General features: G+C 37.5%; 1 protein-coding gene and 1 non-coding gene across 4 annotated transcripts in view; one reads left to right on the top strand and one right to left on the bottom strand.

The window, feature by feature from the left end:
* Nucleotides 1-13,115, top strand: part of CENPP (centromere protein P) — a 218,820-nt gene that overhangs the window by 45,723 nt on the left and 159,982 nt on the right. For all 3 annotated transcript variants that reach the window (XM_038527411.1, XM_038527412.1, XM_038527413.1), the window contains exon 5: nt 10,554-10,650. In XM_038527411.1, coding sequence (XP_038383339.1) covers nt 10,554-10,650 — 97 coding nt within the window. The remainder of the gene's footprint in view (nt 1-10,553; nt 10,651-13,115) is intronic.
* Nucleotides 3,470-3,576, bottom strand: LOC119869950. The gene has a single exon (XR_005354911.1). It is a non-coding gene; the product is annotated as a U6 spliceosomal RNA (small nuclear RNA).

Below are 13,115 nucleotides of genomic sequence, written 5' to 3'. Positions count from 1 at the left end.
AAAAATGTTATTTTTACATTTTTTCAACAATATTCATGATAGCTTGTTGTAGCATTTTAATGATTTTTACAATGGATTTTAAGAGTATTCATTCTGGGAACCAGACACCTATCAGATACAGGTTTTCCAAATGCCACCATGTAATTTGTCTTTTTACTACTACTTTTTACTATTTTGATAAATATCTTTTGCACAAAAGTTTTAAGTTTTATAAAGTCTACATTATTTTTTATTTTGATGTTCATCATTTTACTGTTATATTTAAGAAACCATAGCCAAATTCAAGGTTTAAATATTTGCTTCTCTGCATTCTTTTTATTTTTAAAAAAGATTTTATTTATTCATGAGAGAGAGAGAGAGGCAGAGATACAGGCAGAGGGAGAAGCAGGCTCCATGCAGGGAGCCCGATGTGGTACTCGATCCTGGGACTCTAGGATCATACCCTGGGCTGAAGGCAGGCGCTAAACCGCTGAGCCACCCAGGGATCCCTCTTTTTAGAGTTTTATACTTTAGTTCTGTATTTAGTCCTTTGATCCATTTTGAGTTAATTTTTGCATATGGTGTAAAAGTAAAGGTGCCACTTTAAATCTTTTGCAGTTAAACATCCTCTCATCCCTGCGTGTTTTTGAAGGGAATATTCTTACACCATTGAATGGTTTTGGCACCCTTGTCAAACAAATTGAACATAGATCATTATTTTATTTCTGGACTTAATTTTATTCCAGTTATCTATATGTTTATGTTTTTACTGATTCCATACTTTTTTTTTTTTAAGATTTTACTTATTTATTCATAGAGAGAGAGAGAGAGGGAGGGAGGCAGAGACACAGGCAGAGGGAGAAGCAGGCACCAGGCGGGGAGCCTGACGAGGGACTTGATCCCAGGTCTCCAGGATCACTCCCTGGGCTGCAGGTGGCGCTAAACCGCTTGCCACCGGGGCTGCCCTCCATACTGTCTTGACAACTGTTGATTTGTAGTATGTTTTGATGTAGGGAAGTAGGAGTCCTCCTTCCCTATTTCTCCTCCTTTTTTGAGATTGTTTTGAATTCCTATGAATTTTAAGGTTGGATTTCTATTTGTGCAAAAAGAGGCCATGGGGATTTTGATAGGGATTGCATTGAATCTGTAGACAACTTTGAAATATATTTACATCTAATAGTGTTAAGTCTCCTGACGATGAACACAGATTGTTTTTTTTTACAAAAATATTGATTGATTGATTGAGAGAGAGAGAGAGAGAGAGAGAGAGAGAGTGTGTGTGTGTGTGTGTGTGTGTGAGACCACAAGCAGGGGGAGGGGCAATCTCCAGCAGACTCTAGGCTTACTTAAATATCTTTCAGTAATGTTTTGAAGTTTGCAGTATACAAGTTTTGATGACCTTGGATGGATTTATTCCTATGTGTTTCATTCTTTTGGATGGCATTATAAATTGAGTTTTTTTTTTTTTTGAGTTGTTTTATTTTCTTTTTTTTTTTTTTTTTTTTGTTTTTTTTTTGTTTTATTTTCATATCGTTCATCACTTGTATAGAAATGTAAGTGATGGGCAGCCCAGGTGGCTCAGTGGTTTAGTGCCACTTTCAGCCCAGGGCCTGATCCTGGAGACCCCAGATCGAGTCCTGCATTGGGCTTCCTCATGGAGCCTGCTTCTCCCTCTGCCTGTGTCTCTGCCTCTCTCTCTCTGTCTGTCTCATGAATAAATAAAATCTTTAAAAATATATATATATATATATATATAAGTGATTACATTTGTCTGTATTTAAGGGTGTCAATTCATAATTTTCTTCCTTTGTGATGTCTTTGTCTGGCTTTTGTATCGGAACAGTGCTGGCCTCGTGTTCTTTTTCTCTTTTTACTTTTCTTTCAGAGTCTGAGAATGATTAATGTTATTTCTTCCATAAGTGTTTAGGAGAGTTCACCAGTGAAAACATCTGGTCCTGGACATTTCTTTTTTGGGAAACTTCAGTGATTGATTCTGTCTCTTTACTTGTTACAAGTGTATTCAGATTTTCTATTTCTTCTTGAGTCAGTTTTGGTAGTTTGTATATTGTTAAGAGTTTGCAGATTTCATTCAGGTTATCTAATTTAGTTGCCATACATTGTTTATAGCATTCTCCTGTAATCCTTTTTATTTCTGTAAGATCATTAATAATATTGCCCAGATTCATTTCTGATTTTGGTAATTTGAATTGTCTTTTTTTCTTAGTCCACCTAACTAAAAAGGTGGTCAGTTTTAAAATTTTTTTTTTCCAAAAAACAAATACAAATTTTGGTTTTGTTTATTTTTCTGTTCTCTATTGCATTATATCTGTTTTAGTCTTTACTATTTCTTTCCTTCTACCAGCAGTTTTCGGTTTGCTTTTCTGTTTTTCTAGAGTATAAAGTAAGGCTATTGATAGGACTTTCCTTCTTTTTTTTTAATATTGGTGTTTATAGTTATAAATTTTTCTCTTTCCACTGCTTTTGCTCTATATAAGTTTTCTATCTTGTGTTTTCATTTGTGTCAGATTATTTTCTAATTTTCTTTGTTATTCTTTGATCCATTGGTTGTTGAAGAGTATGTCTAATTTCCACATATTGGTGAATTTTTCATTTTTCCTTATCAACTCCCTAATTTTATGCCATTGTAGTTGGAAAAGATATTTTGTATGATTTTATCTTCTAAAAGTATATCAAGACTTGTTTTGTGATCAAACAAAACATATGGTCTGTCCTGAGAATGTTTCATGTGCACTTGAGAACAATATGTATTATGCTGTTGTTGGGTGGCATGGTTCTTATGTCTGTTGAATCTAATGGTTTATACTGTTGCTCAGATCCTATATTTTCTTAGTGATCTTCTGTCTAGTTGTATCTGTTGATAAAAGTAGGGCATTGAAATGTCCAGTTGTCACGGAACTGCTTATTTCTCCCTTTAATTCTGTCGGGTGATCCTTTATATATTTCGGGATCCTTTGTTAGAGCAAAGGATCTTATATATTTATAAGATATGTTTGTATCCTCTTGATGAATTGACCCCTGTATCAGTATATAATGTAATTCTTTGCCTCTTGTAACAATTTTTTATTTAAATTCTGTTTTGTCAGATTATAGTATAGTCACCCCAGCTCTCTTTTGGTTATTATTTGCATGGAGTATCTTTTTTAAGCCTTTTACCTTTTTTTTTTTTTTTTAAAGATTTTATTTATTTATTCATGATAGTCACACACAGAGAGAGAGAGAGGCAGAGACACAGGCAGAGGGAGCCCGACGTGGGATTCCGATCCCAGGTCTCCAGGATCACGCCCCGGGCCAAAGGCAGGTGCCAAACCGCTGCGCTACCCAGGGATCCCGCCTTTTACTTTTTTAATCTTTAGTGTATGTATATGTCTCCAAAATGAGTTTCTTATGGACAGCATACAGATGGATCATATTTTTATTTTTTTATTTTGTTTTTTCGATCATATTTTTATTTTTATTTTTTAATTTTTTTTTAAATATGGAATGCTTCACGAATTTGCGTGTCATCCTTGTGCAGGGGCCATGCTAATCTTCTCTGTATCGTTCCAATTTTAGTATATGTGCTGCCAAAGCGAGCACTCAATCATATTTTTAAAAATTCATTCTGCCAATTGGACTTTTAGTTGGAGAGTTTAATCCACTTATGTTTAAAAATAATTAATGATGAAGAAGTATATGCTTCTGACATTTTGCTGTTTGTTGTCTATGTGCCATGACATTTTTATTCCTCTATTACTAACTTCTTCTATGTTGAATTGATTTTCATAGTCCCCCCCCCCGCCCCGTTTTTAAGATTTTATTTATTTATTCATGAGAGGCAGAGACACAGGCAGAGGGAGAAGCAGGCTCTCTGCGTGGAGCCTGATATGGGACTTGATCCCAGGACCCCGGGATCATGCCCTGAGCAGAAGGCAGACGCTCAACCACGGAGCCACCCTGGGGTCCCCAGAGTGCCCCATTTTGATTCCTCTTTCCTTTCTTATTTGTGTAGTTTTTAGTTACTGTCTGGTTCCCTTAAGAATTACAATTAACATCTTAGACTTGTAACAACCTAGTGTGAATGAATATCAACTTATTTTCAGAGGTATGCAAAAACTGTTTCCTTCTCTTTCCTTCTCTTGTATATTGTTAGGATGATAGATTACACTTTTATACATAGCATTCTCATTAACATAAATTTCACATTATTGCTCTATGCATTTTTTTATTTTTATTTTTTTAAGATTTTATTTATTCATGAGAGAGAGAGAGAGAGAGAGAGAGAGGCAGAGACACAGGCAGAGGGAGAAGCAGGCTCCATGCAGGGAGCCTGACCTAGGACTTGATCCCGGGTCTCCAGGATCGCTCCCTGGGCTGAAGGTGGCGCTAAACTGCTGAGCCACCCAGGCTGCCCGTAACTCAAAGTCTTAGGGAGAAATAAAGAACACTGGTTAAACAGGTAAATTACAAATATAATATTAATGTACTTTTGATTTATAACCCCACTTTTTTCCTATATGATTTAAAAACAAATGCATAGGGACAGCCCGGGTAGCTCAGCAGTTTAGCGCTGCCTTCAGCCCGGGGCCTGATCCTGGAGCCCTGGGATTGAGTCCTATGTTGGGCTCCCTGCATGGAGCCTGCTTCTCCCTCTGCCTGTGTTCTCTGCCTTTCTGTCTCTGTGTCTCTCATGAATAAATAAAATCTTTAAAAAAAAAAAAAAAAAAACGACTTTGAGTTACTATGCAGTATTCTCTCATTGTAGCCTGAAGGATTTCTTTAGCATTTCTTGTAGGTCAGGTATATTAATCATGAAGTCCCTCAGCTTTTTGATACCAGGGAATGTCTTGATTTATCCTTCATTCCTAAATGGTAGTTTTGCCAGACATAGAAATTTTGGTTAACTCTTTTTCTTTTAGCACTTTGTCATCCCAATGTCTCTGTCCTTCATGGTTGTTGATGATAAATCAGCAATTAATTTTACTCATGATTCCTTATCTGATGAGTTACATCTTGTCATTCTGAGGATTCTCTGCTGAAATATTTCCAACCCTTTAGTGAATTTTTCATATCATTTTTGGCAATTTTTGGCTCTAAGATTTTTGTTTCCTTTTTCTAATGTCTCTTAATTAATATTCCTTGTCATACATATTATTCTTTTGGTTTCCTTGAGTTCTGTGAGCATATTGAGGACATGTTGATTTAAAGTCTGTGTAGTGGGATGCCTGGGTGGCTCAGCAGTTTAGTGCCTGCCTTCGGCCCAGGGAGTGATCCTGGAGTCTCTGGATCGAGTCCCACATCTGGCTCCCTGCATGGAGCCTGCTTCTCCCTCTGCCTCTCTCTCTGTGTGTCTCTCATGAGTAAATAAAATCTTTAGTAATAATAATAAAGTCTGTGTAGTAGTTCCATTTGTTCGTGTTTCCTTGAGGACAGTTTCTTTTAACTTTTTTTTCTTCTTGTAGCTGTGTCATTTTATTGCAAGCTTAAATTTTTTGTGGTTGTTGAATGTGGACATTTTTTTTTAAAATTTTTTATTTATCTATGATAGTAGTCACACAGAGAGAGAGAGAGAAAGAGGCAGAGACACAGGCAGAGGGAGAAGCAGGCTCCATGCACCGGGAGCCCGATGTGGGATTCGATCCTGGGTCTCCAGGACCGCGCCCTGGGCCAAAGGCAGGCGCCAAACCGCTGCGCCACCCAGGGATCCCGAATGTGGACATTTTGAATATTCACACACACACACGAAAAAACCAAAAGCAAAAATATTTTCTCTCTGGTCTCTGCATTCTGGCTGTGTGTTGGGACATTGCTTTTGCACTTAGTGAGGCCTTTCCACACTCTGCCTTTGCCTTGATTCCCTGTTTGTCTTGAGCTTAAAGACGGCCAGACATGAAAGTGTGTGATTGTCTCAGGTCTTTCCTGATTATACTTCCTGCCCTGTATATTCGTGTGGTTTTCCAGTTCCTCCTTATTCCTTATTTTCTAAAGATTCTCACTCTACACCATTTCCTCCCTTGGCTTTCAACGTGTCTGTTGTTTCTCTTATTGTTATTTTGTGCCAGTTGGCACTGGCTTCTTCGTTTGACTCTCAGTATCTTTGAGAAATGTCCTCTGCAAGGTTATGTGTTGAGGAAAGTTATGAGTTATGTGGAGAATTATCAGGCCCCTTCCATTAGTCTTCAGGGACCCTACAGACCAATCCAAACAAACAGAACTCAATTGGGAACACAAAAGAAACACAGTTCTTTGGGAACAAGGTCCAGTGTGCTGTGGCCAAGATGAGGTTCCACAGAGAAAGCAGGATGCTCGGGTTGTAGACATGGTTAGCATAAGCTAGAACACTACAGCCTTTCCTTCTGGTTGTGTGTGTGCTGCGTTGCTATAAACATTTTACTATCTTCCCAATTTCCCATAAGTGTGATTCTGACCGGTATGTGGGGATTTTTGGTGTTACTGGGGAAGGACTGTCCTCAGTCTCTACTTTGCCATTTTAGCAGTTGTCCTTGTCAACACAGTTTTATTCAGACCCATATCCTGGCTCACTCTTATGGTCGATAGTTTAAGGGCTGTTATAGTTTATGGACTGTTGTGGTTTGCCCCTCTCATATATGGCCCTGAGGCCACTCTGAATTCTGGGCAGTATTCTGCTGTGTATTTCAGTTCTTGGTATTTTTGCTTCATTGTTTCTGGTCAGTTTTGTGTGAGGGCCACTCAGTAGTGATCTCAGGACTTCATACACAGATGTAAAGGATCCCTTTCTAAGTTCCTTCTCCCTGATTTTCCCCACTCTGTGCTTGGGATCACTTAGTAGAGGGTGGGAAAGGTTAACAAAGCATCTTGCCGTGTTTGCAGGAGCCATTCTGGTGGAGGGTGGGGACGGCATCTCCTCTTGTCTTGGTTTTGCTTGGTGTCAGGTCGGGCAAGTAGACACATCCTCTTTCCACAGTCTCCCAGCTGCAGCATTCCATCAGGAGGTGACAATTCTGCTTCTTTGCTGGCTTTTGCTTCTTGTCAGCAGTGCCAGTTGGCTGGTTGGGAGGAAGGGGAACCCCTTGGGTGTTAGGGTTCTGTTCTGCATGCCCACACTCCCACCACCACTTCAAAAATTTTATTCCCTAATTTTTGAAAACTTTTGCCATTAAGTAATAAATCATGGAGGAAACTTAAAACATTATGTTCAGTGGATTAAATTGCTTGATTTTGAATGTTGGATTTTTTTTAAAACTAAGGTTTAGTTGGCATATAACACTGTCTTCATTTTAGGTGTAGAGCATAATGATTCAATATATAATATATTGTAAAATCATTACAGTAAGACTGATTAACATCCAACACCACAATTTGTTTTTCTGAAGAGAACTTTTAACGTTTATACTTTGAGCAACTTTTAAATAAATATATAATATGGTAATATTAACTATAGTCACCATGCTGAATGTTACATCCCCATGACTCATTTATTTTTCTAAATGCATGTTTGATCACCTTCACTCATTTTGTCCACTCCCCACTCCTCCCTCTGGCAACCACCAATCTTAGTCTCTGTATCTGTTTGTTTCTTTAAGATCTCACATGTAATTAATATTATGTGATATTTGTCTTTGTGTGATTTTATTTCACTTTAACAGAATGCCTTCAGGGTCCCATTATGTTGTTGCAAATGACAGGATTGCCTTCTTACTTATGGCTGAATAATTTTCCATTGTGTTTATTATATACCAGAATTTCTTTATCTGTCCATTCATTGATAGGCAGTTATGTGGTTTCCATGTCTTGGCTATTGTATATAATGTTGCCAGTGGACTTGGAGGTGCAGATACCTTTTTGAGTTAGTGTATTCATTTATCTTAGATACCCAGAAGTGGAATTGCTGGACCATGTGGTACTTCTAATTTTAATTTTTTGAGGAACTTCCACACTTTTTTCCACAGTACAGCAATGTATATTCCTATAAATTGCCCCAGTTTGTGTTATTCCACCAACAGTGCATGAGGATTCTTTTTTCCACATCCTCACCAACACCTGTTGTTTCTTGTCTTTTTGATACTGTTCTGATAGGTACACGGTGATCTCTTGTGGTTTTGATTTCCATTTTTCCAAATGTGATGTTGAGCCTTTTTTCATGTGTCTGCTGGCCATTTGTGTATCTTCTCTGGAAAAATGTCTATTCAGATCCTCTGCCTATTTTGTAATCTGATTGTAGTTTTTTGCTATTGAGTTTTATGAGTTCCTTTTTTTCTTTTCCTTTTTTTTTTTTGTGGGGGGAGGTGCAAAAAGATGGTTTTATTAAAGCACAGTGATAGGACCCTTGGGCAGAAAGAACTGTACTGGGATTGTGAGGAGCTATTCAAAATTTGAGTTCTTTGTATATTTTGGTTATCTACTCTTTATCAGATACATGTTTTGCCAATATGTTTTCCCTTCAATAGGTTGCCTTTTCATTTTATGGTTGATTTCCTTTGCTGTGCAGAAGTTTTTTAGTTTGATATGATCCTTATTTTGGTTTTGGTTTTGTTGCCTTAGCTTTTGGTGTTAAACCCAAAAATGCATCACCAACAGCAGTGTACCTCCTTTACTCGTTTTATACGACCCCTGTTGGCTAGAGGGAATAATCTGTTCTTGAGAGAGAGACAAGCAGAAAACGAGGAAGAGAACGAGAAGAGAGCAGAGAAGGAGACAGAGCAGCGAAGAGCGAACAGAAAAAGAGAAGGAAAAGAAAAAGAAAAAAGTACAAAAGAGAAAGAAAAGACAAGAAACAGAGAAAAGAAAAAAGAAGTAAGAAAATAAACAGAGACAAGAGCAAGACACAGAAACGAAAACCAACGCACACGCAAAAGATCAAGCACTCTAACAGCCACTCTAACACCCTACCCTCACCGTTCCCTCCCCTCTCCTCTCCTCTCCTCCTTCTTTTCACTCCAACCTTTGGCAGTTCTGAGTCACAGTCTGCTGTGGCATCCAGATTGGGATATACAGGAGGCAAAAGTAAACCCCAAGGAACTTATCACCCAATCCTCCCTTAATTCCTGAAGTTTCTTACCCATTCCTGTCCTCCTTTGTCCACATTTCAGAGTCTTCCGATATTTGCTTTGTGTGTTAATGGCCATGTTTCTAACTTCTAATTGGAATGTTCAGGTGGAGTGTGCTATTCCATCATGACTAGTATGGGAACTCAACTCCCACAATCATTTATTGAATGAATGGATAAGTGAATACGCTCATTTTGCCTACAAATTGCTTATTTTTAAGCAATTTGTAAAACAATAGGTAGAGTATTAAGAGCATCGAGATAAATTCCATGGGAGCTCGCAGAAAATAGGAATGAAATTATTTCTAGCTATTTTGAAATAGGACATGGTGTGGGGGTGAGGTCATTGTTCAGACAATAATCTCTGACACCAACTGGAATGTCCTGTAATTCAATTCAGTCTTGTCACCAACTACTCAGATTTAGTGCAGACCTGCCAGGTTAATGACAAAGTCCTGAACAAGACTGCCCGTTTCAGACGCCATACACAAGCATCAGGGACCATCTGTACTTCCCACAGCCCACTCAGATTTGCTAGTTTGTCAGAGGGACTAAGAAAACTCACTGAGAGTATTATAGTAAAGATTATCATTTTATTGTAAAAGCTATACCCAGGAATAGGCAGATGGAAGCAGTCTGTAAGTCAAGATATGGGGCAGGTTGAGTGGGTTGGAGAAGGAAAAACCTAGAGGTTCTAGGCCCTCTCCCTGTGGAATCTAAGCATATCAGCCTCCTGGCACATCAGTATGTTCACCAACCAGAAAGCTCCACTGAGCTTTATTGTGTAGAATTTTTGTTCAGTTTTCATTACAGTGGCATAGTTGATGGGATGATTGGCCTGGTGATGAAACTACTCCAGCCCCCTGTCCTTTCTGGAGGTCTGGTTGGCCCAAATTTCAAACCTGCTAAGCATGTGGTTAGTCTTTGTGGTGGCCAGCCCCCATCCTGAGGCTATCTAGGGGCCACCAGTTGTCACCTCATTAACATAAGAGATACATACTTGTCACTAAGGAATTCCAAGTGTTTTGGAAGCTCTATGCCCAAAACAAGGGATATAGACCAGAAATAGTCTTTATTTATTTTTTTAAGCTTTTATTTATTTATTCATCAGAGACGCAGAGAGACAGAGACACAGGCAGAGGGAGAAGCAGGCCTCCCGCAAGGAGCCCAACATGGGACTTGATCCCAGATCCCGGGATCATGCCCCAACTCAAAGGCAGATGCTCAACTACTGAGCCACCCAGGCGTCCCTAGTCTTTAATTATATACCATGGTCATCAAATAGAATTCAAGGACAATGTGGTATTTGAGTGATATCTTAAAAGATGAATAAATAGGATTTAAACATTTTAAGATGGGGCAAATGGCATTTCAGACTGAGAAATTAGAATTAGCAACCACACAGGGGCACATACTCAAGATTTCAAAATACAGAAATATATCAAGTACTTTTTTTAGCTTTAGGGTATATAAAAAATAAGATTAAAAATGCCAGGATGAGGCATTCATTTAGGATATTTATGAATCCTAGAATCTTCTATTCCTACAGAGCAGAAGAAAGAAGAGATCTATTGATGTTTTTCCGAAGCCTACGCTTTTTTGTGGAGTGGTGTGACTATCGTAAGCGCACATTTCAACACTTGAAGGTGAGTTTGAAGTTTTTACATTTAAATATATTTGAAAAGTGAAGCTAGTTTAAATTTAAACATAGCCAAAAAGTGAAGCTGGTATTAATTTGGGGATTTAACATAACATTCTTTCCTTAAAGTTTTCAAACAATAGAAAATATTTTCATTGGCTTCTGGAATTTGCAGTTATTTGAAATAAATGAGGTCTTAGGAATGCCTTTGTACAAACCAGTGAGTCATTTGTATTATGGGATATCTGGAAAGAAGCAGTTATATTCTTATTTTATACACATTTTGAAAAATTAATCTGTCAAGGGCACTTGAAGTAAAATACAAATGCTGAAAAGAATGTAATCATAGTGGTCTTATCACCTAGCACTATAATCTTTACTTCCGGAGTCATACTCTGTGTATTTTGAGTTTCTAATTATTGTATATTTCAGGTTTAAGTATTGAAACCTGATTCTGGTATAGTAATGCCTCTTAAGTCTAATACGGATACATTCAAGGACTTCCTTTTATTCTGTTTTCTGGCATAACTAGAATTATGTTTGGCTGCATTATAATCCATCACGTTCTACTTAGTTGGATGGCAGCAATATTGACAGCAGTGGTCCACACAAAATCCACTTCTGAAAGAGTCGGAATAGTATCTCAAAAGGCTAACTAATAATGCTTCATGACTATTGTTTTTATCACTGGTACTATTTATTTGGATTCTTTTTTATTATCATTATTACTATTACCACTACTACTGTTATTATTTGCATTCTGTTTGGTTGAGCTAGTAAAACCTGTCAGGCACAGAATTTTTCTTAGGATGAAATATGCCTATACCTTGTACTGTGGTCCCTGGAGGAATTCTCTTACTGTTGTTTACTGGCATGTGCTCTTGCATGAGAACAGTGAAATAACTGCTTCACAACAACTGGTAAAATACAGTCATGATTGGGAGTATGCTGGCGGTGGTGGTAATGCACCACCTAACTAGCTGGTTTACTTCTACATTTGAATAGGCTGTGGGAATTGTGAGTGCTAGTCCCATTTATAAAGTTAATTTGCCTCTAGGTGCTTTCAAGGCAGGTGTAAAAGTGTGAAGGATTTAGTACTTCTGTGAGCTGGTCTTTGTTGGTGATACTTCACTAGAATGGAAAGAAAGTCACTCTGTTATGCAGCCATCACCGATATTTATCTCCAGAACTTCTTAGGTCTCAAACCGCAACTGTTCCCACTAAGTACTAACTTGGCATTCCCTCCTCTCCCAGCTCCTGGAAATCACCATTCCATTTTCTGTTTCTGTGAATTTCTAGGTATCTCATTTAAGCAGAATCATAAAATCTAATACGTTTTGTTTGGTTTATTTTTCTCAGTATAATATTCTCAAGGTTTATCCATTTTGTAGCGCAGTGAAGAATTTCCTTACTTTCTAAGGCTGAATAATAATCCTTCCACTGTATGGATATCCCTCATTTTGTTTATTCATTCATCTTTTGATGGACATTTGCTTTATTTCTATCTTTGGATTATTGTGAATAATGCATCTGTGAACATTAGTGTACGGATACCTGTTCAAGTCCTGCTTTCAGTTCTAGCACATAAATACCTGTAAATGGAATTGTTGGGTCATATATGGTAATTCTGTCCAATTTTCTGAAGCACCTCATATTCTCTTCCACAGTGGTTATATTATTTTACATTCCCAATAACAATGCATAAAGCTTCCAGTTTCTCCACATACTTGCCAATGTTTTGGGTCTTTGTTTTAATTTTTGGGGCTCATAGCCAATCTAATGGATGTAAAGTAGTATTTTCATTGTGATTTTGATTTGCATTTACCTAATGATTAGTGATGGTTGAGCATCTTTTCATGTGCATAGATCTTATTTGTGCCATTGATAGATCTTTGGAGAGATGCCTATTTAAATTCTTGGCCAATTTTTTGGGACATCTGGGTGACTCAGCAGTTGAGCATCTGCCTTTGGTTCAATCCTGGAGTCATGGGATGGAGTCTTATATGAGGGCTCTCCGCAGGGAACCTGTTTTTCCCTCTGCCTATGTCTCTGTCTCTTTCTGTGTCTGTCATGAATAAATAAATCTTAAAAAAAAATTAAGCCATATTTAAAAAAAATAAATTCTTTGCCCATTTTTAAATTGGTTTTTTTTTCTTGTTGAGTTATAGGAGATTAAAAAATATATTCTAGATACTAATCTTTTATCAAATATATAATTGACAAATATTTTTCCCCATTCTTTGGATTGTCTTTTCATTTGATAGTATCCTTTGATGTGCAAAAATTTTTAATTTTGATGACATCTAGTTTATTGATTTTTGTTGTTATCTGTGATTTTGCTGTCATATCCAAGAAATCATTGTCAAATTCAATGTCATAAAGACATTGAATAGCTTAAGCTTGTAAATTTAAGTTTAGGTGTTTGATCCAATTTGAGTTAAACTTTTTTTTTAAAGATTTTATTTATTTATT

Source organism: Canis lupus, chromosome 1 (genome assembly GCF_011100685.1).
Source record: "Canis lupus familiaris isolate Mischka breed German Shepherd chromosome 1, alternate assembly UU_Cfam_GSD_1.0, whole genome shotgun sequence".
NCBI classification, from domain to species: Eukaryota; Metazoa; Chordata; class Mammalia; order Carnivora; family Canidae; genus Canis; species Canis lupus.
This window is presented reverse-complemented; position numbering and strand designations above follow the sequence as displayed.